This window comes from Mangifera indica, chromosome 15 (genome assembly GCF_011075055.1).
Source record: "Mangifera indica cultivar Alphonso chromosome 15, CATAS_Mindica_2.1, whole genome shotgun sequence".
NCBI lineage: Eukaryota > Viridiplantae > Streptophyta > Magnoliopsida > Sapindales > Anacardiaceae > Mangifera > Mangifera indica.
The window spans coordinates 11,052,278-11,074,188 of NC_058151.1; the positions used below are offsets into that span (position 1 = coordinate 11,052,278).

General features: G+C 29.2%; 1 protein-coding gene across 5 annotated transcripts; it reads left to right on the plus strand.

The window, feature by feature from the left end:
• Window positions 1-15,896: 15,896 nt before the first annotated feature.
• Window positions 15,897-20,994, plus strand: LOC123197462. Of its 5 annotated transcripts, none has more exons than XM_044611777.1 (8): window positions 15,897-15,968; window positions 17,225-17,480; window positions 18,644-18,715; window positions 18,832-18,890; window positions 19,001-19,151; window positions 19,678-19,758; window positions 19,894-19,983; window positions 20,636-20,994. In XM_044611777.1, the coding sequence occupies exons 2-8, from the start codon at window positions 17,226-17,228 to the stop codon at window positions 20,720-20,722; spliced, it is 795 nt and encodes a 264-aa protein (XP_044467712.1). In that variant the 5' UTR covers window positions 15,897-15,968; window position 17,225; the 3' UTR covers window positions 20,723-20,994. The 5 variants fall into 5 exon arrangements, with proteins under 5 accessions (XP_044467712.1, XP_044467711.1, XP_044467713.1 ...); XM_044611776.1 differs by having other exon boundaries at window positions 15,907-16,027; XM_044611778.1 differs by lacking the exon at window positions 15,897-15,968 and adding an exon at window positions 16,130-16,148.
• The last annotated feature ends 917 nt before the right edge of the window (window positions 20,995-21,911 follow it).

Consider the following 21,911-nt stretch of genomic DNA (forward strand, 5'->3'; position numbering starts at 1 on the left):
AGAAGAGCTTTTTTTTTTCAAAATAGTCAAGGAACTTGCTCAATTTTGTCGGACAAATACCCTTAAAATACAATAATTAGACCTATAATCATTACACTGGAGAAAAAAATTTTCTAATCCTAATTGGTCCAAATTGTGAAGGCAAGTGAGCACACAAAGGGGGCGTTTGGTTTGGGTAATATTTTATTACCAAAATAGAAAGATTACCTTGAAGATAGATTACTTAGAAGATTACTGGGTATAAATGATTACTATGTTTGATAAAATTTGATAGGTATAAATAATTATTATGTTTGGTTAAAGGTAATAAAAGATTACTAATAAATTATTTTACTTAAATGTCCTTGAATATAATTATTTTTAAATATTTTTTATATTATTTATCATATTAATTAAAAATAAATTTATTTTTGTCTCAAAAAATTAATAAATAATAATATAATTATAATAAAATCAAGATTACCTTGGTAATCTTTAAATACCTAAGGTGAAGGTGGTAATCAGATTACCACCTATATTATCTGCCACGTCAGTATTGGTAATAAAAGATTACTGTAATATTTTATTACTGACAAACCAAATAAAGGAATAAAAGATAGATTATCAAGATAATTTTAAAAACTAGAAACCAAACGCCCTTAAATGACTTGCAAGCCAATAGAAGAGAAGAAAATAAGGGTTTGACGTTGACTTAATCCTATTCTTAGTTGATGACACCCATTAATTAATTCATCTACTCGATTTAATAAAAGATTTTTTTTATTAAATAAATAAAATATTTCAAGTACTGTCTTCAGTTTTAATAATTGAAAAATAATTTATGTTTAAAAATTTTAATTAAGAATTTTTTTAAAATATTGATTAAATGGGCTGGGCAAACCCGATTAAAACTTGACCCAATTAAGGTCCATTATTATATGGGTTGGGCCCTTATATTTCAATGGGTCGATCCGACCCATTGAAATATAAAGGCCCAGCCTATATAATAATGGACCTTAATTGGGTCGGGTTTTAATCGAGTCTGCTCGGCGACTTGAAGGCCCATTACTATTTGGGTCTTGGGCCAGACCCGACCCATTAACCCCATGGGCCGAGCCAGAGCCAATCTGACCCGGCCCATTGACATCTCTATCCCCAACAATTTAGTGCATTTGTGGTACAGACTTAAATAAATTTAAAAATTAATTGTCGTTTAAACTTTAAACCAAAATTACCCTTAAACGATTAATCAATTCAACCATGGTTAACCAGTTTCACTGCTAGTTGACCTAAACCATCACCTTCCCCGACTCAACGTTGGATTTGAGTATGTGAAAAATGACCGAAAAAACGAGGGGTGTTTATACTCTAGTTTGGTATGATTTGAGAGTGTTTTTAAATTAAATTGAAAAAAATAATTTAAAAATTTTTTAAATTAAATTAAATCATTTTAGGTTTCAAATTAAATTAAACTAAACTAAAAAAATATAATTTACTCAAATTTAAATTATAATTTGAACGTAATAAAATCATTCTATTCTAAATATATTTTATTTAATAAAATTAATTTAATTATAATTTTTTAAAATATAATAAAAATATGTAAAATAAATATACAATATAGATGTAAAGAAAATAATTATATAAATATAAACAAAACAAATTGTATACCTAATTGCTTATTGAAAAATTATGTCAAATATAATTATTTGTATGTATTTTATAAAATATGACTTACTGTTTGATTCAGTTTAAAAATCACTCAAACTAGAAACATTTTTTAAAAAATTTATCAATATAAACTAAACCAAAGCAAACCGTAATTTTTAAGCGGTTTAATTTGGTTTTATAATTTGAGCCGAATTATACACACTCTTAAAAAGAAAGTGTAACATGGTAGTTAAATCATGTATCGAAATCCTAAATTTTCATATGATACACTTTTTTAAAAAATAAAATAATAAAAAATTCAATTTGACATGTCGTTATTTAAAAAAAATATCACAAACATATTAAAAAATTAAATTTTTTTCATATACACCTTTATTATACCATTATTTTTTAAAAAAATATATCTCGATCCGTATCAGTAATATATATTGTATTATATGATACGTATCATATAGTACGATACATTCACTATATCGTATTAATTTGATACACTTATGTTTCGTATCATTTTTCACATGTATTATATTGTATTATAAGATACTAATATCTATTACCTGCACTAAATCTATGGGTTATTCTCAAACACTCATTTATAAAGTTTTAAAAATTTAAATACGTATTTGTCATTTAATTTCTATTAAAATATTCTATTAGAATTAAAGATAAAAATATCATCTAACTAATAATATTAAAAAATACAAAAATTTATATTATTTTTTCTCTTTAATTTAAAAAACTAACGATTCTTTCTAGTATTAAATTTTGAAAAGTTATAATTTTTCTTCTAGAGTTTCAAATTTCTCCAATAATTTTCTAGTATTAAAAAATATACATTGCCTGTTCTTGTATCTATATCTTAGCATGAAATTAGAGGTCAATATATATTTATTTGTAGTTAAAAATTTTCAAAGTTGCAATGATTCCAAGTAAGTGATTCACCGAATTCAACCAGAGGTGTAATTATATCCTTGAATAAACATTGACTTGATAAATGATTTCATGTAATTGAAGACTTTTAAGTTGTTAGTGTATCCTTAATCATTATTAATTAGCGGATAAAGCAACGGGTAATGATTAATCAGATGATCAAACTACTATAACCACAATATCAATGCAGTACATAGTAAAATGTCAAAACATTAATAAAAATTAAATTAAATAATAATATATAACATATAATATTATAATATATATAAAACAAAGCTGCGATGAGGGTGCGCACCCGCTTCGCACCTATATATATATATTTTTAAATGAGTTTTACACACCTTGTACCTTTTACATATTCTATGTACCATATACACATCCTGTACGTATCTTATATGCACCTTGTATGTACTTTGTACGCACCATACACGCACCCTTTACACAGTCTTTACTCCCTATACACACCGTGATATAGCATCGGTTCGCACTTATCATTCTTTTCATTTATACTATTTTTTCTTTACTATCTGTATTTGAAACCTAAATGAAAATTTGTCAATTTTTAAGTATATTTTTACTCCTTAAAACGTGAATTAGTGATAATTTGAATAAAAAATTATCAAATTTGTTAAGAAAATTTTAGGCGATCAAATGTGACATAAATAGCTGAGAGTGACATAATAAGCTGGGAGAGGGTATTTTTGGAATTAAAAATAAATTTGTCTATAAAAATGAAACCGCTATATGTTTGTCTAAAAAAGTTTATGCGAAATTTTTTTACCTAATTTAATTAATATCTCTTGCAAAAATATGATTAGTAATTATTGTATATACTTGGATCTCTCAAGGCTTGTGGCCCATGATTTTATATCCTGTGTTGGGCCTCACAACCATTTGAAGATCTTACTGGTTTTTTTTGTAAATTCAGCCTGCCCTGATTTGGGCTTTTAACCTTGCTTCTTATCCCCAACAATATAGCGCATTTGTGGTACAGACTTAAATAAATTTAAAAATTAATTGTCGTTTAAACTTTAAATCAAAATTATCCTTAAATGATTAATCAATTCAACCATGGTTAACCAGTTTCACCGCTAGTTGGCCTAAACCATCACATTCCTTGACTCAACGTTGGATTTGAGTACGTGAAAGATGACCGAAAAAACGAGGGGTGTTTATACCCTAGTTTGATATGGTTTAAGAAAGTTTTTAAGTTAAATTAAAAAATATAATTTAAAAATTTTTTAAATCAAATTAAACTAGATTAAAAAAGCATAATTTACTCAGATTGAACGTAATAAAATCATTTTATTCTAAATATATTTTATTTAATAAAATTAATTTAATTATAATTTTCTAAAATATAATATAAATATATAAAATAAATATGAAATATATATACAATATAGATGTAAAGAAAATAATTATATAAATATAAACAAAACAAATTATATACCTAATTGTTTATTAAAAAATTAGGTCAAATATAATTATTTGTATGTATTTTATAAAATACGACTTACTGTTTGGTTCAATTTAAAAATCACTCAAACTAGAAACATTTTTTTAAAAAATTTATCAATATAAACTAAACCAAAGCAAGCCGTAATTTTTAAGCAGTTTAATTTGGTTTTACAGTTTGAACCGAATTATACACACTCTTAAAAAAAAGTGTAGCATGATAGTTAAATCATGTATCGAAATCCTAACTTTCTATATAATATGTCATATCATAGGATACACTTTTTTTTAAAAATAAAATAATAAAAAATTTAATTTGACATGTAATTATTTAAAAAAATATCACAAACATCATAAAAAATTAATTTTTTTCATATACACCTTTATTATACCATTATTTTTTTTAAAATATGTCTCGATCTGTATCAGTAATATATATTGTATTATATGATACGTATCATATCATACGATACATCCAATATATCGTATTAATTTGATACACTTATGATACGTATCATTTTTCACCTGTATTATATCATATTGTAAGATACTAATATCTATTACTTGCACTAAATCAGACATATAATATTTTATTAGTTAACATATTTTTGGAATTCAATAATTCAAATATATATATTTCATTAGAATCTAATAATTCAGTAGAAATTAATCATTTATGAGTAATATTATGTATATACACTTTTAAATATATAAATAGATATATAGATGATATATCATCATATAATTAAATATTATATTATTTTTAATTTAAAATTACTCAATTATATAATAATATATTATCATATATCTATTTATATGTTAAAAAATATATACATATAATTTTATTTATTATTTAAACTATGGGCCGACACATGCGATAATATTAATTATGTTATGCATGTACAAGAGCGGCTGTTTATAGTCGAAATGGGCCACTTATTGAGACAACAAACAAATCAACCCCTCATATTGAAAATGACTTAACAAGCCTATGTTATGGGCCTCCACTCACATTTAATGGGCTTTCTAAATTAACTACCACTCATGTGCCTAAAGGGTCCCTCCCTCTTTCTCATTTCTATTCTCTATGTATTCTTCAACATCAATCTAAATTATATTTATTAGACCGCTATCTTTAATTCTTTCACTAATTTGGAAAACCCTCTTACCGAAATTTTAATCTAATTTATAGTTCTTATGCCACTATCTTTAATTTTTTTACTAATATGGATAACCATCTTAACAATAGTTAAGAATAGGGGTGTTCAAAACCGGTTAACAGAATTGATTTGTCAATTTTTTTAACCGAACCAAATTTTTGGTTTGAAAAAAATCATGAATCAAAATCGAATCGATTTAAAAATTAACCGATTTTGAATCGAATTGAAAATATCATTTAACCGAACCGAAATTTTGGTTAACCGATTTTTGAATTGAATTTCAAAAAATTATCATATTTTATTATTTTTTTCTAATTTCTTGAATATATTCAATATTCTATTAATATTTTATTTAATTTTTATTCAATTTTTTAAAAACCGGTTTGGTTCGGTTAACCGATTTTGAAAATCAGGCAAACTAATAATCGAATCGAAAATTCTGTTTATATATATTTTTGAACTGGTATCCGAACCGATTTTCAAATAACCTATTTTTCGATTTGGTTTTCGATCTAAAATCGGTTCGATTCAATTACCGGATAATTTTGAACACACCTAGTTAAGAATTCAACTTAGTCTACTCATAATAGATTGACATGAGTTATTTTTAATATGATATTAATTTATATTATTGTCCATAACAGTTGCAAAAAGTTCAGAACAACTATAACTTTAATTTAAAATTTTCAAAAAGTATTGTCTAACCAATCTAGCCGATAATTACGCAAAACCAACAGCTCTCTCTTCTCCTCATTCTCTGTTTGAGACTACCAAAAAAATACATATAAAACTTGTAGTACGTCAAAAGTAAATTGGGTTGTGGAAACATAATAATCAAGCTTCATATCATCACCAAATCAACTTCATCATCAAATATACTTATATTATATTTTGGGTGTGTTGAATTCGATCCTTTTTAAATTTCCTACCTTATGTATAATTACTATCATAATTGGAATTAAATGTCAAAATTTCCTATAATATTCAACTTCTATTGGGGTGAATGGATTACCTATTGACTTTCATTTTCAACCCTTTGATGAGACTTTCATTTCTTAAAATTGGTTGTAGGAGCATTCTAGAGAAATCGTGTCCATTATATATCAAAAGAGGATTGTTAGACTTCTAAGTATTTTAATTATGTTAAAATTAAGTTTAAAGGTATTAATTTATATTTATTGAGTTAATTAAATTGATGACATAAAATTCTTATGATTGAAAGATGAGCGAAATGTATATTTTTCATCTTTTCAGACATGAGACTCTTATCTCCAAATGTGGAACACCGGTTCCTTTGCTCGCTCTATGACCGTCCTTACAAGTCTGAAGTTTTCAAAAATTTTTGTCAAATGGACAAGAATGCCTATTCTCAGATCAAGGACGTCCATTCTCATGACAGGGACGCTTATTCCTTTGACGTCCCCTGCTAGTCCCTTCATGTCTAAAGTTTCTAAAATTGAATTCTAAAGATGCAAAAAAGGTGCACTTGTCCCAAAAAAAGACACCCATTCCTAAAGTGATGTGTTTCAAGAATTCGACCATTAAACGACTATTTCGAAGCCATCAAAGTCAAAATATGTAAGAGGACGCTCGTCCCTCAAAATAAGATGTTTGTCCCTTTGTATTTTCAAGGTTCAAACATCATTATCGAAGCTCAACAAATATATTATCCTAACCAATAGTCATTTGAGTCATTCCAACCATTCAAGACTATGAATTGAAAACTCTTTGATAAGAAACAGGTTAGATAATATAATGTAAAAAGTTTATACTCTTTTTTTCTCCAATTCCTCTTACACAAGTTTATAATTCAAAATTCTTTAGAAATATATTTATGCTTATTTTCGTGTATCAACCTTGTATAGGCATTCACAAACATTATTTTTTATATTCAAACACTTGGACAAAATCTCGAATAACTATTGTGGCGGACAAAATCTTGGATAACTATTGAGTTTGGTGCAATCCTGAATAACTAGTGTACATGGGCGAAATTTTAGAGAATTATTATAAAAAGACGCTACTTTTACGAGTGAAACTTCAAGCGGGTTGCTTAAAGAAGTGGATATAAGAGGCTTAGAAGAAAAAACTTTGAACCACTATAAATCTTAAGTATTTTCTTTCCCTACTCTCTTTACTTTATGTTTTATATTAGTATTATATGTTTTTATGATTTGTTGAATATTGTTTATGATAAATTACTTGAGTTTGTTGATTATTTGATTTATTTGAATATCTTGTTAAGTTTATTTGTTTGGTTGTAGTTGATTATAAATTTCTTCAAGATTTTTTATTTGGTCAAAAGTTTTTAGATAATTCTATTCACTTCCTCTAAGTTTATTAGCCATTTGAGGTTTCTTAAGTATGAGTATGCATAATTTATAAACTATGTATTAATATATAAATGAATATTTTTTGATCTTTAAATTAAAATAATTGACCATATAATAATACATTATTGTTGAAATAAAAATTAATAGTTATTATAAACTAAAATAGTTTTATTATTATAAAAGAAATCTATTTACCATTGGTTTGAATTCTTATTTTATATTTCACCTTTAAATCAAATTATTTAAATTTGAATAATTTTTATGTTTATTTTTGTGAAATATTTGAAAATATTCATGATTTTTAGACCTACCCCCTACATTGGTATTGTTATCTGATGCTGATACCATTACTAGCAACTAGGATTATATTCAAATCAAACTAAACTCAAATAGGATAAAATTTGTTTTTAGGTAAACTCAACTCGGGGTCACCAAACCTAGAGAATAATTCGTTTGTGTTAAACTTGTATAAGGCTCAGGTTCATACAAAAGAGCCAAACTTGGTATAAGCTTGCTAAACTCGTTCGCTTGTAGCTTGTGCAACATGTATTAAAAAAAGATTTAACATATTTTAGTTAAGGTTGGGGCTCAGATTGGTTTTCAAATATTTTTTAATTCAAGTTTGAACTCAAGTTCGTATATGTCAAGTTTGGGCTAGGGTCATTCGAACAAAGCTTGTATTGAACTCAAACAAGTTTGCTTCGAATCCAGCTTTACTTGCAACCACCATTGGAATGGAAACCGGATGACAAACTTGGAAGACTTAATTCACATATTTTATCATGCAAGCCTAATCCATGGGATATACATAAATGCTATAAAATATTGAATTAAATTTTTTGGAGTTATAAGAATATCTAAAATACTATGCAATTTAAATCCAAAGACTTCCCACAATTACCTATATTACAGTAACATATATTCCACTCACGAAATCTTTCTTAAATGATAATTTTCAATAAGTAAAAATTTATTATATGAGTTTTAGAGAGGAAATCTGGTTAACACATAATAAATTATTAGACCCCTATCAAATATCCACTAAGCTTTAAAGTTTAATCATATGATTATATATAATCTATATTATCAATTTACCTAATTATATATTTAAAAATGTGTACATATAATATTATTTATATTATTTATGTTATTTTATAATATTACTGAAGGTGAAGCATAATAATAATAATAATGTTATAAATAGAAGGAAATGAATTGCAAAATGAATATATAATCTTTAGTTAATTACTCCCAGGTTACGGAGAATAAGAAGGAAGAAAACAAAAGGCAAGTAGGAAGAAGCAAGGAGGCTTTAGATTGAAGAAAATGTACATCTTACATGCAGAGAAGAGAGGGGTATTTATAGGAATTTGCCGCCCTTCCAGTTAACAAAAATGGCTATGTTCATAGCCAATTTTCTAAGACATTTAATGCCTTTATATTACCATTTGACCAAAGTCAAATACATGTGGTGGAAAAATCCACCATGCATAACACTCCCCCTTGGATTTCCACTACTTACAGATAATTATATTGACTTTAAAAAACCCAGTGAGATAAAAATCAAAGCAAAGAAACGTAATTATTAAATGTCCTGTAAGTTAGCATTGAACGTGCTTAAACTGCCTCATTAAAAATCTTACTAGGAAAACCTAGTGAGACAAAACTTAGTGAAGGAAAAAAGAGTACAATGCACCTTTTTGTTCAGTATGTGATAAACTTTGAATATTTGTTTGACAAATGCTCCCCCCTGATGAATGTTTCCCATCTTTATTGTATGATTAATTTGGTTGCTTGTTGAGCCACCACATATTGATGTTATACACTAACTTCTCAAATGTTGATGTCAGTAGTGCCTTAGTGAACAAATTTGCAAGATTCTCATTGGATCTTATTTGCTTGACATCAATCTTTTTTACTCTACTGGAGCTCATGAGTGTAAAAGAACTTTGGTGAGATATGTTTGGTTCTGTCTCCTTTGATGTATCCATCTCTAATTTCGATTATACATGTTGCATTGTCTTCATATAATATGGAAGGAGTGTCTGTTGTAGAAGAAAGACTGCATGCATTTCGGATATGATGGATGACAGATCGTAACCATATACATTCTCATTTGGCTTCATAGAGAACTAAAATTTTTGAATAATTTGAAGAAGTTACAACCAAGGTCTGTTTGGTAGAAGCGTCATGATATAGCTATGTCATTATAAATGAAAACATACCCGTCTATGAACGAGCCTTATAAGGGTTAAAAAGATAACTAGCATCTGTATATCCAACCAAACTAGGATTTTTAGGGGATTTGACACAATAGAATAATCTCAAATCTCTAGTTTCACATAGGTAACAGAGTATATGTTTGATTCCATTTCAGTGATGACGGGTTGGTGCAAAGCTAAATCAAACCAATAAATTAACTGTGAAGGATATGCTTAGTCTCATGCATTGGGCCAAATATAATAAGGCTCTAATGACATTAAGATATGGTACTTCAGGACCAAGTATTCTTTCATCTTCTTCTTTAGGACGAAATGAGTCATTTTTTAGATCAAGAGATTGAATAACCATTGAGGTGCTCAAATGATAAACCTTATCCATATTAAAACATTTTAATAATTTTTCAATATACGCTGATTGATGGATAAGTATTCCATTTGAATTGTGCTTGATCTACAGGCCAAGACAATATTTTGTTTTCCCAAATCTTTCATTTCAAATTTTTTTTTCAGATATTTAGCAGTTTTTGAAAGCTTTTCAGGAGTCTCAATTAAATTCATGTCATCAATATAAACGTTATAATAGCAAATCCCGATTCTGACCTTTTGATAAAGACACATGGGCATATAAGGTCATTCACATAACCTTTTTTTTTCAAATATTCACTGAGGTGATTGTACCACATACGTTCAGAGTGTTTTAATCCGTACAATAATCGTTGTAATTTAATTGAGTACAAGCCTCTTGAATTGACCTTTTTTGCTTCAGGCAATTTGTATCCTTCAAGGAGTTTCAAATAAATTTCAGTGTCTAAATTTTCATACAAATAAGCAGTACTACGTCCATTAGACGCATATCCCATCCTTTAAAGACTGTTAAATTGATTAAATATCTGAATGTGATTATATTCATTACAGGTGCATATATTTCATCAAAGTCTCTACCGGGCCTTTGGGACAAGCCTTGGGCTACAAGCCTAGCTTTATATTTAGCAATTTTATTTTTCTTATTTTTTTTCTCACAAATACTCATTTATATCTAACGGGTTGTTCGTCTAGAGGTGTTGAAACTATAAACCCAAACACTTGACATTTTGCTAGAGAAGTTAATTATGCTTGAATTGCTTCTTCCTATTTAGGTCAATCATGTCTTTGTTTGCACTCAGCTATAGTACGTGGTTCAAAATCATCATCATTCAGAATTTCAATAGCTACTGCAAATGAGAATATATCATCAATTATAATTGTTTCACGATTCTACATCTCTCGTGTATGAACATAATTTAAAGATATTTCAATATTCTCATTTTTCTGTTCTTAAAGGTTTTGTACCACTTCAGGGGTTTGTGCCACTTCAGGAGTTTATGCCACTTCAGAGATCATAACCTCTTTTGAAAGAATATTAGAGAGTGTGAATTTTTCAATTATCATAGGATCATCATGATTGATATTTTGTTTGATTATTTACCTTTCTTTTTCGAGGAACAGTGTCTTTCGATCCAACAAGTCTATTACGCTTCTGACGTGTAGTAGATTGATCAGTTACGGCTTGAATGGACTGTTCAGCAGACACGTTTATTCTTGTTGGTGCATTAGCAGCTAGAACATGTGATCTTGTCACTTTTGTTGTATCTACAAATGCATCAGATATTTAGTTGGCAATAATTTGTAAATGCACTATCCTTTGTACTTCAGTTTCACTTTGGGATGTGCGAGGATCTAAATGAGATATGAAAGGTACATACCAAGTAAGTTCATGTCTAACATTAGTTGACATTTTTTTCCCCTAAAAACGGGAAAGTTGTCTCATCAAATTGACAATCTGTAAATTATGCAGTAAAAAGATTATCTGTTAATGGTTCTAGGTACCTAATAATGGATGGAAAATTATATTCAATATATATTTCCAAACGACGTTAGGGTCCTATTTTTGTGCGTTGAGGAGACGCAATAGGGACATATACAGTACAACCAAATATTCTCAAATGAAATATATCAAGTTGGTGACCAAAAACCAATTGTAGGAGAGAATATTGATGATAAGAAGAAGGTCGCAAGCGAATTAACGCTGCAGCATGTAATATAGCATGCCCCCACATAGAAGTAGGTAATTAACCTTTTAATAATAAAGTGCGTGCAATTACCTAAAATCATTTGATAAAAGACTCAACTAATCCATTCTATGTGTGGACATGCGGGACTGGATGTTCAACCTCAATCCCTATAGACATGCAATAATCATAAAATATTTTGGATGTAAATTCACCAGCATTATCTAGCTGTATAGACTTGATCGAATAATCTGTAAAATGTGCCTTTAATTTGATAATTTGTGTTAACAGTTTAGCAAATGTAATATTTCTAGTAGACAATAAACAAACATGAGACCATCGTGCAGATGTATCAATTAAGACCATAAAATAACAAAATGATCCACTTGGTGGATGAATAGGTCCACATATATCCCCTTGAATCCTTTGCAAGAATGATGGAGATTCACCTTCAATTTTGAAGGGGGATGGTCTTATTACTAATTTGTCTTGAGAACAAGCGGTGTAAAATTGTTTACTGGACAATAAAATTTTATGATTCTGTAATGTATATCTATGTGAATTTTCAATAATCTTACACATCATTGTAGATCCTAAGTGGCCTAAACGATCATGCAAACGCATAAATACTTTTGGATCAATGAATTTCTGGTTCGATATTGCGTAGGTTTCAATTACCTTTAAGATTGTATAATACAATCTAGATGATAAAACAAACATTTTTCTAGTATAAGCCTTCTTTCAGAGGCATTACTAGTTAGATAGATGAATTTTACACCATTTTAACTCATGGGTTTAAGATGATAACCATTTTTTCTTATATCTTTAAAACTCGGTAGATTTTTTCTAGATCTACTTGAATATAATGTATCATTGATGCTTAATTTGGTCTCATTGTTTAACATAATTGTGACTCTTTTGGAGCCTTCTATTAGATTAATTGATTCTGATATGGTATTTACTTTAGCTTCAATTAATGTTAAAGATAAGAAAATTTTCTTTTCCTTGAGAATTGTGTGCGTTGTTGCACTATCCACCAAACACATGTCTCCCACATTAGCTTTTGAAATCAACGCTTCAATTTTGGAGTCCATTTCCTTTTATTTAAAAATTACGTTAGTTATAATGTACACAAAATATTAAAAGGAAGAGAACATAATACTGAAAGACAAAATATTTATGACTCCAAAATAAATATATATAATGAACTTATAAAAATCTTAGACATCTTTGTCACTATTTAAGTGACCCATATTGTTATTCTTTGAAGGAGGATTTGAAACATCAAAAATCATTAGATCGATAGGATTTAACTTATTAAAAATTTAACTTTATGGGTGCTTAATATAAATCCACCTAATGTTTGTGTGTACTACAGGTACACCACCAATGACATTTATAACCACACTTATTATTTTATGGTTTATTCTACATTATAATTTACTTCGTCTTACTCTTAGTCCACTTTTGGTGGTGTGACTGAGATTTTCTATTATTTCTCACATCCATGATAACTACTTCTGGTAGTTGCGTTCACTTCAGAGAACGATGTATAATGAGAAAATATTAATTTAGAATTTTCTTTTCTGATATTGTTTCTATAGGAGCATAAAATAAAATGTGGAAAATATTTTATCTTCCACATTCAGAAAAAGATTCTGAATATTACAGAGTTATACTAAATTATAGAACCATTGGGAGTATTATTGAATCTGATGTTTAAATCTATCTTTCAAATTTATCCACAAATTTAATGGATTTATCATTATATCTATATTTTGGTTTACAATCCTTTAGGGATATGAGGCCGAAAAATAATAGTCTTGTATTTGTCCTTCTGAGATATTTTATTTAGTTAGTTTTTCAAGGCTCATAAATTCTAGGTGGAGACTCATGCAAAAAGCTAATTTAATATTATTCATCCAATTTTAGGAACTTCAAGTTCAATTATTATCATATTTACAAAACTTCTGGTTTTCTAGACAATATATATGAGTTAATTTTTGAAACTTCAGGTTCAAATATTATTTTTGTAGGAAAAATATTGAGATTAATTTTGTAAGCTTCATGTCCATATATTATCCTACATCTACAAAACTTCTGGTTTTGTAATTAGTATTCAGAATATTATAATATGTATTCTGATTATATTTTGGACTTCAAGTCCATATTTTTCACTTTTTATGTAAACTTCAAGTTGTAAAGGTGATATAATTATTCTAAAATAAAGACTTTGATAAAACTTGAGACTTCTGGCCCATATATATGTATTCTTATGATTTTACAAACTTCAAATTGTAAATCGTAAAACTTGATACTTCGGATCCATATATATATATTCTCACGATTTTACAAGCTTCAGGTTGTAAATCGAATATAAATAAAAATAAAAATTCAAATAAATAAAGGTTCAAATAACTAAACATGCAAATAAATTGAATACAATTACTATAATAAAAATAAATATTCAAATAATATTTGAGACTTCTGGTCTTGATTCATGGTTTTTATAAACTTCACGTTACAAATGATATTTATGACTTCAGGTCTAAATTTATGATTTCGTAAACTTCAGGTTACGAATGATATTCAGGATTTCAGATCCAGATTCATGATATTCAGGATTGCAGGTTCAAATTCATAATTTTGTAAACTTCAAGTTACAAATAAGATTTAGAACTTTGAGTCTAGATTTATAATATTTCAAACTTCAGGTCTAGATTCATAATTTTATAAACTTCAGGTTACACATAATATTCAAGATTTCGGATCTAGATTTATGATATTCTAGACTTCAGGTCTAAATTCAATGGTTTCAGGGCTTCAGGTCTAGATTTACAATTTTACAAACTTTGGGTTGCAAATATGATATAATTATAATGAAAAAATTTAGCAGAAATATAACAGAAATTAAAAGTTAATTGAGACATCACAATTGGGATATCCATATTTATAATATATAAGCAGCATAACGACATAATGAAAAGATTATGATATACCCAAGCTGATCGTACTGATAACGTGTTATAAATAGAAGGAAATAAATTGCAAAATAAATATATAATCTTTAGTTAATTACTCCCAGGTTACGGAGAACAAAAAGAAAGAAAACAAAAGGCAAGGAGGCTTTAGATCGAAGAAAATGTACATCTTATATGAAAAGAGGAGGGGGTATTTATAGGAATTTGTCGCCCCTCCAATCAACAAAAATGGGTATATTCACAGCCAATTTTTTAAGATATTTAATGTCTTTACATTACCATTTGGTCAAAGTCAAATACATGTGGTGGGAAAATCCACCATGCATAACAAATAATAATAATAATAATAATAATAAATTATTCTTTTTCTTTCTCCCTACGGCCCTATCTCTTTTCTCGTTCGCCTATAGGAGGTAATATCTTAATTTATAAAATTATATATACCTATTTTTAATGCATAAATTTATACATATTTATATATATTATCATATGATTGAATAATTTTAAATTAATAATAAAATAATATTTAATCATATAATGATACATATGAATGTATACATAATTATATATTTAAAATAGGTACACATAGTATTACTCTATGTTAATATATTATTTGAATCTAATTTAAATTCACCTCATACATAATTATAAATAATCTTTATTATTATGAGTAGATTCGAATTAATTTTATTCAAGTTTAGTTCAAACAATTTTGAAAAAAATCTCATTTCAAATGAGTTTGAACTCGAGTATAAAAGTTTAATATTTTTAAAATCTAATTTTTAAGTGTTTTTGACTTATGAAACTCGTAAACCTAAAAAATTTGATATAAAAGATATTATTTAGATTAATATACATTAAAATAATATCATTTTACTAATATGCTTAACTTAAAACTTGATTCGATCTCAAATTTGAATTGAACTTGAATTTAGCTTTTTTGAAATGGGTTAAGTTTAACAAATTCAAACTCTAATTCGAATTTGGTTTCATATAAATTGCGCTGAATTCAAACTTGGGTAGGTTAGAATCTGACTGTACTTACCATACAATAATATAAACAATTAATTGCACATACTTCTATTTATTTATTTTTGGGTAAGTTTGTATTTGCTTTATGACGATTGGATTTCTTTAACAAGCACCACCCTGGTCTCTTGCTTCCTTTTCACTAAACATTCTACCAAAGGTAAAGGAGCCCAGATATTGTTGCTTTTCTTCTCTTTTAGAAATCCCATTTCCATTCTTGTAAGCCTTCCCTCTCTATGAATCTTCCTTTCTTCTGTCATTCATAAATTTCTTCACATGTTCTTCTATCAATCATAACTGTTGGAATATTTACTAATGCATTCATTCAATATTTCTCTAGGTGATTCATTTAATATCTGCATTATCATTTTATTTCACCTATGTGTCTGAATCTTGGTTCTTTTTTACTGTCACTTTCTGGTCTGTTTCTTCTGGGCTTTCCATTTTTAAATTCTGTGTTTTTAATGTCTGTTGCCGGGTACTGGCAACGTTACTGGACGTCACGGTTTTTTCTCACCTCACATGAATTGTAATTCATTTTAATTTAGAAATTGTGACTGGTTTTTGTTTTTTGAATCTGGGTTTTTGTTATTTTCTTTATCTATCACTATCTCTAGCTTTTTGTTGTCGTATTGTATTTTACGCTACTTTCGTTTTAAATGTGAGTTTCCTCTTGTGTTTCAGCTTTACAAACTTGGTCTTTTACCCTTTTTTCATTTTATGGCTTTCGCTTTCTGGGATTTCTGATAAGAAAGCAAAATTAATGTATCTTTCCATTTCTGGTTAAAGTTACTTCTGCTTTTGACCTTTACCAGTCTTTATTTTTATATTGTTCGCTCTCATTTATCAAAAGTTTCTTTTTCAGATGCTTATATTGTTCTTGATGAAGTTTGAATATTACTCCATTGACTGCTTATTATATCTTCTTTTGACTCTGCGTTTGAATCTAGTCTCTGGACCATGTGTTTCATTGCCGGTTTTTTGCTCAATTTTTTTTAAAGAATATGTGCTTAAGGTGGTCTTTTAATTATCATATTTTTGTTTGGCTGCTAAGAAACAAGAGCGAAATCCTTTGTTTCTATATTTTTCTCAGAATAACTTTCAATGCATGGTAATGAACATTTTTTAATTAATTTTGCAAAATAATTGAAAGGGAGAATGGCTACAAACTTTTGTGGAAATTTTAGTTCCATAATATTGATACTCTTCTGTGTAATTCTCTTGAAAAAATGCTGTAACAAAGTTTTCTTAGCTGTAACAAAGTTACTCTTGTTTGTTTTTAGTTAGTTTATTTTATTCTTTTCTTCTCTATTTTATTTTGGATTTTTGTTCAAGTATACCAGGGTTGGCTGTTCTTTTTTCACTTCCATTGTACTTCTGTAAATTTTAAAAGCTGTTTCGTTGTCTAACCTGAAGGATGGGGGATCATTTTGTCTTGCTGGTGGATCGATTGCTAACTGAATCAACCATTGAAGCTGCTATAGAGAGCAACAACCGGTTGCAGCAAGCCGCAGCCTTGGCAAACAAAAATAGAATGGCTGAACTTTCTTCTCAGAGAGTGGATAAAGATATTGGTTCATCCCTGAGTAAACTAGTAGAGTGTAGGATTTGCCATGACGAGGATCAAGTCTCAAACATGGAAATTCCTTGTTCTTGCTGTGGCAGCTTAAAGGTCTGTTATTGTATTTGTGTAATTGGTTCTTCATGGAAAATTTCACTGCAGTAAGCTGTTAAAACTTGAAATTTATGGTGGTTGTGTAGGTTATCTAGATATAAAGCTGTTTATTCATTATTTCATTGTATGCTTAGATGATTAAAATTTGAAAATCCCATGCAATTTTGTTTCAGTCAAAAGTTATATGATTAAATAAAGAGCACGTCTTAATTTTAACTGAAAAAACATTGTATTCAGTTAAAATCTGACCTTGTTTGACAGGAAAAGTTTTGCTTAAAACATGATTTTTAAATCTAACCTTGTTTATTAACCAGTTTTTTCAATTAATGAACTATAAAATGTCAGTGAAGTAAAATCTTATGAACTTGAATTCAGGGGTTTCTTTTTTTATGGTGTCTTATATTCAAATCCCAGAAACTTTTATCATGCTTCTGTTTTGAACTTTCCTCTAAACAAGATATTAAATTTTGGCTGTAAGTTATAAACATATGCTAGAATATCTGAAAATAGGTTGCTCTAAAATGATGTGCTCTTTATCAATGATATAATGCTAAAGATAGGAGGACTACATCATGAATTATTTTATTCACTTCTGATGAAGTATTGCAATGACCACTTCGTAACTTATAGAAAGCAGACAGTATGCTTGTGCTTGCAGTTATATGAAGAAACCATCCATCCAAGCAAGACATATAATTGGTCAATTTTTTTAAGTTATAGTAAAACTGAATGTGATTCTTAAGATTTAAAATACCTTCTTTCTGAATTTGGTTCCATTAGTAGGGGACCTGATGGTTCTTTACCCACACACTCTCTTTTTCTTTTTTCTCACAATCTCTAAGCTAAAATTGGATCTTTGTTGATCATAATGAAACAAATCCAGAATAATTTGGGAGTCAATTGAGTACAGCTGCATCGTGGGAAACTTCAAGCAGAAGTAGGCAAGGTTTTTGTTTGTGTTATTACTTTAATAGGACACACCTCACTGTTGACATATATAATAACATGAAGTTACCTTTAGCAATGGTGAACTCATTTCCTTCACCGAATTTTAGCTCAACTCTCTAAGGGAAGGAAATATTGATAGCAATATTTTGCCTCTTTTTGACTACATGGTTCTGCCATTTTCATATCCCTTTCTTTTTTTTTCATTTTTGCAGTATGCTCACCGCAAGTGTGTTCAGAGATGGTGCAACGAGAAGGGTGATACAATCTGCGAGATTTGCCTTGAGGTCCACCATGCTTACATTAAGCCTGTTTATAATCTGTAAATCAGTAGTTGTTAATTAATTATCTTCACATCAGTTTGGGATAAGATAGTTATTAGCTTTTTGTTCTGAATGTGCAGCAATATAAACCTGGCTACACAGCACCTCCTCCTCTATTCCGCGATGGTGGTAACTTGAGGTATAGTTTTAACCTTTGAATGAAGTTTTGTCGTTGTAGAGTTTCATCTTTCATTAACAAAATGATTTTCCTTTTTGAAGTCAATAACCTTTTGGAGATTATGATTTTAGGGCAAATTGGGAGATCTCTAGAAGGGACCTGCATAACCCTCAATTTATATCCATGGTTACTGCTGATCGTGAATTTCTGTATTCCAACTTTGAGGAATATTACACACCCAATCCTAGAAGCCTTTTATGCTGTCGTATTGTTGCTATAATTGTACATCTCTCTCTCTATCTTTTGCTGCCTCTCTATGGTATGCTTGTTTGATGGTTGAGTCTCTGAGAAATAATGAAATCTAACTGAATTTGATTGGTTTCTGAAAGTTGAAATTAAAGCCTAATAATCCAAATAAAAGTTGATTACTTTGGAGAGAAAATGTTGTCTGGTTTGAGTTGTCTGAGATTTTAGAGCCTGATTCCTTGAGCTTGTGAACATTAGTCATGGTGACCTGTGAGTTCTATATCCCATCATCTTTGTTTTATTTTCAAGTCAGACTCTGCTGAGAGTTTTTAACCTTATGGTGATTGATTAGCTGCTCATGGAATTTGACATCAGAGCTTTAGTAAAAGTAAACATTACAGTATTCACATCACTTTCAGTTATAATCCATATGGCAATTTTGCATCTTAATCAAATTGAACATATATGTAAGGAATATAGCATCTTGTCTATCTTTCACCATGGCATTTTATTTTGTTTTTTTTTTTTTAATTATAATTAGTTTGTTGATATGTTTTTACAGTTCCTGATTCTGCTGGTGTTACGGCATACTCTTCCAATTATAATTAGTGGAGCAGGAGAATATTCCTTGATGTTACTAACTGTGAGTCTAGCAGTGCACTCTTTTTTTTTTTAAATTAAGAACAATATAATTACATATTAGGGGGTGATGTGGAATACTTTTAATTCTGGTTCTGTGGGCTGGTCTAGAGAAATAACTTTGTGCTTTATGTTGCAGTTACTGATGTTGAGAACCATTGGGATTCTGTTGCCTATATATGTCATGATTAAGGCATTCACTGCCATCCAACGTCATCGAAACCAACTGGTTAGTTATGGATTTGATAATAGGATAAAATTCACTTACACCGGCTGGATGTAGCATCAAGGATTAACATTTCACATTTGCTTATTGAACTATTTATGGTTCTGAGTATTATATGCGCATGCTTATTGCTTCTGCTGTTTTAACCTCATACTATGAAGTGAATGTTCTGTCTACTAGGCTCAGCTACTAGTAAGCTTACACTTGTTCATTAATCAGATCTATAGTCAATGAAGTGGAATATGTTTACATATCTAAAGAGTTGATTGCTTCAAAATCCCCACATACTTCGTCTGATTTATGATTATGAATTGTCGGAACCACGGTTACTCTCTTCCCAGTAAAAGGGGTAGAAGTTTGTAATTTGAAGGATTTTTCTTTAGGATTCCAATGAAATTTTAGTTTTTAGAGGATCTTTCCTAATTTCATTGACTATTAAATTACACTAATATTTGTATGCGAATAGAAATGATAAAATTCAGCAATGATATATAACTTGACCGTAAAGTTGCCTTTAGAACTTCTCCAGGCATATAGGATGTTGCACTCTCTGAGTTATGCATTGCTTGAAGTTAATCTTAGATGATTATTGTCATTGATACTACTTCAAGCACTCCAGTTAATTATTTTTTCTGTTTATTTCATGTGTCACTAGGATACTCGAATATCACTTGGTGCAACAGATGAAGAAAATGAATTGCCACAACCGCAGCATACTCGGTCACGTCTTATTCATGTTTGATAATTGTGACAACCAGATCACATTGTAAGAACTGAGTAGCAGGTTATAGTGTACAGAAAGTTGCAGCCACAGATCAGCATACAGTTGCTGCAAATGGTGTCTTTGATACATTATAATTTAAAGGGCAATTCCTGGATCTTTAGATGAAAATGGTAAAAAAATCAATGATTTACTGAGATGTATAGTTAATGAATTCTGATAAGTTATATGTATATTTTTTGTATTTATCAATGCAAGTAACTTTTGCAAAATAGAAAAAAAAATTGAAAATACAAAGAATCTGAGCTGATTGGTATGCTGCAAATGGAAATAACAGGGTGTGCATTGGTATACCAGTGGTTTAATTTAAAATAAATTATGTAACAACGGCACGGAAGGGTCAAGTCAGTTTGTTCACAGTATTTTTCAGAGATTGTATGCTAACAGTGACAGAGAAGATAATTGGGAGTGAAAGATGCAGATTGCAGAAGTAGAAAAGAAAATCAATCATTTTGTCACTATGAAGGAATAATTATTGGATGCTCCCTGGCCTTGCAAAATAGCATTGCCTGTTTTTACCTAACAATAAAACTATGTGTACCCACTTTGGGTACACAAATGTATACACATTTATATATATCATCATGTGATTGGATAATTTTGAATTAAGAATAAAACAATAACCAATCATATGATGACACATATAAGTGTGTATATATTTGTGTACCTAAAGTAGGTACACGTAGTATTGCTCTTTTACCTAATTAAGACAACATTACTGTGACCAGGGAGAGTCCCATGTAGCCCTGGCCATGGGTCGGTTTGCCCCGTGAACCGGACCGAAACCGATCCGGATAAAATAAGAACCGGAACCGACAGACCCGGAACCGGATTGAATCGGAACCGAAACCGTGGTTCTACGGTTCGGATAAACCGACATGTAAACCGGCGGTTTACTGTGCTGAACCGAAAAAATTTGAATTTTTTTTGAATTTTTTGAATTTTTTTAAACAGCCAACGGTTCCCTGTGCAGGGAACCGTTGGCTTGAAGGGGAAATTGCAGGGGACCAACGGTCCCCTGCAATTTTCAGAGAAGTTGCAGGGGACCGTTAGTCCCCTGCAATTTCCCAAAAACTCAATTCACCCCCCCTAATTTTAATTTTTTTCAAAAAAGTTTTTTCCTATATATACCCATTAAAATTTCATTCTC

Coding starts and splice junctions, on each gene's coding strand:
- LOC123197462 (XM_044611774.1), top strand. CDS start 16,813: ATGTGCTTAAGGTGGTCTTTTAATTATCATATTTTTGTTTGGCTGCTA. Junction 16,920..17,224: donor AGAATAACTTTCAATGCATG/GTAATGAACATT, acceptor TCTAACCTGAAG/GATGGGGGATCATTTTGTCT. Junction 18,716..18,831: donor TCTGCGAGATTTGCCTTGAG/GTCCACCATGCT, acceptor CTGAATGTGCAG/CAATATAAACCTGGCTACAC.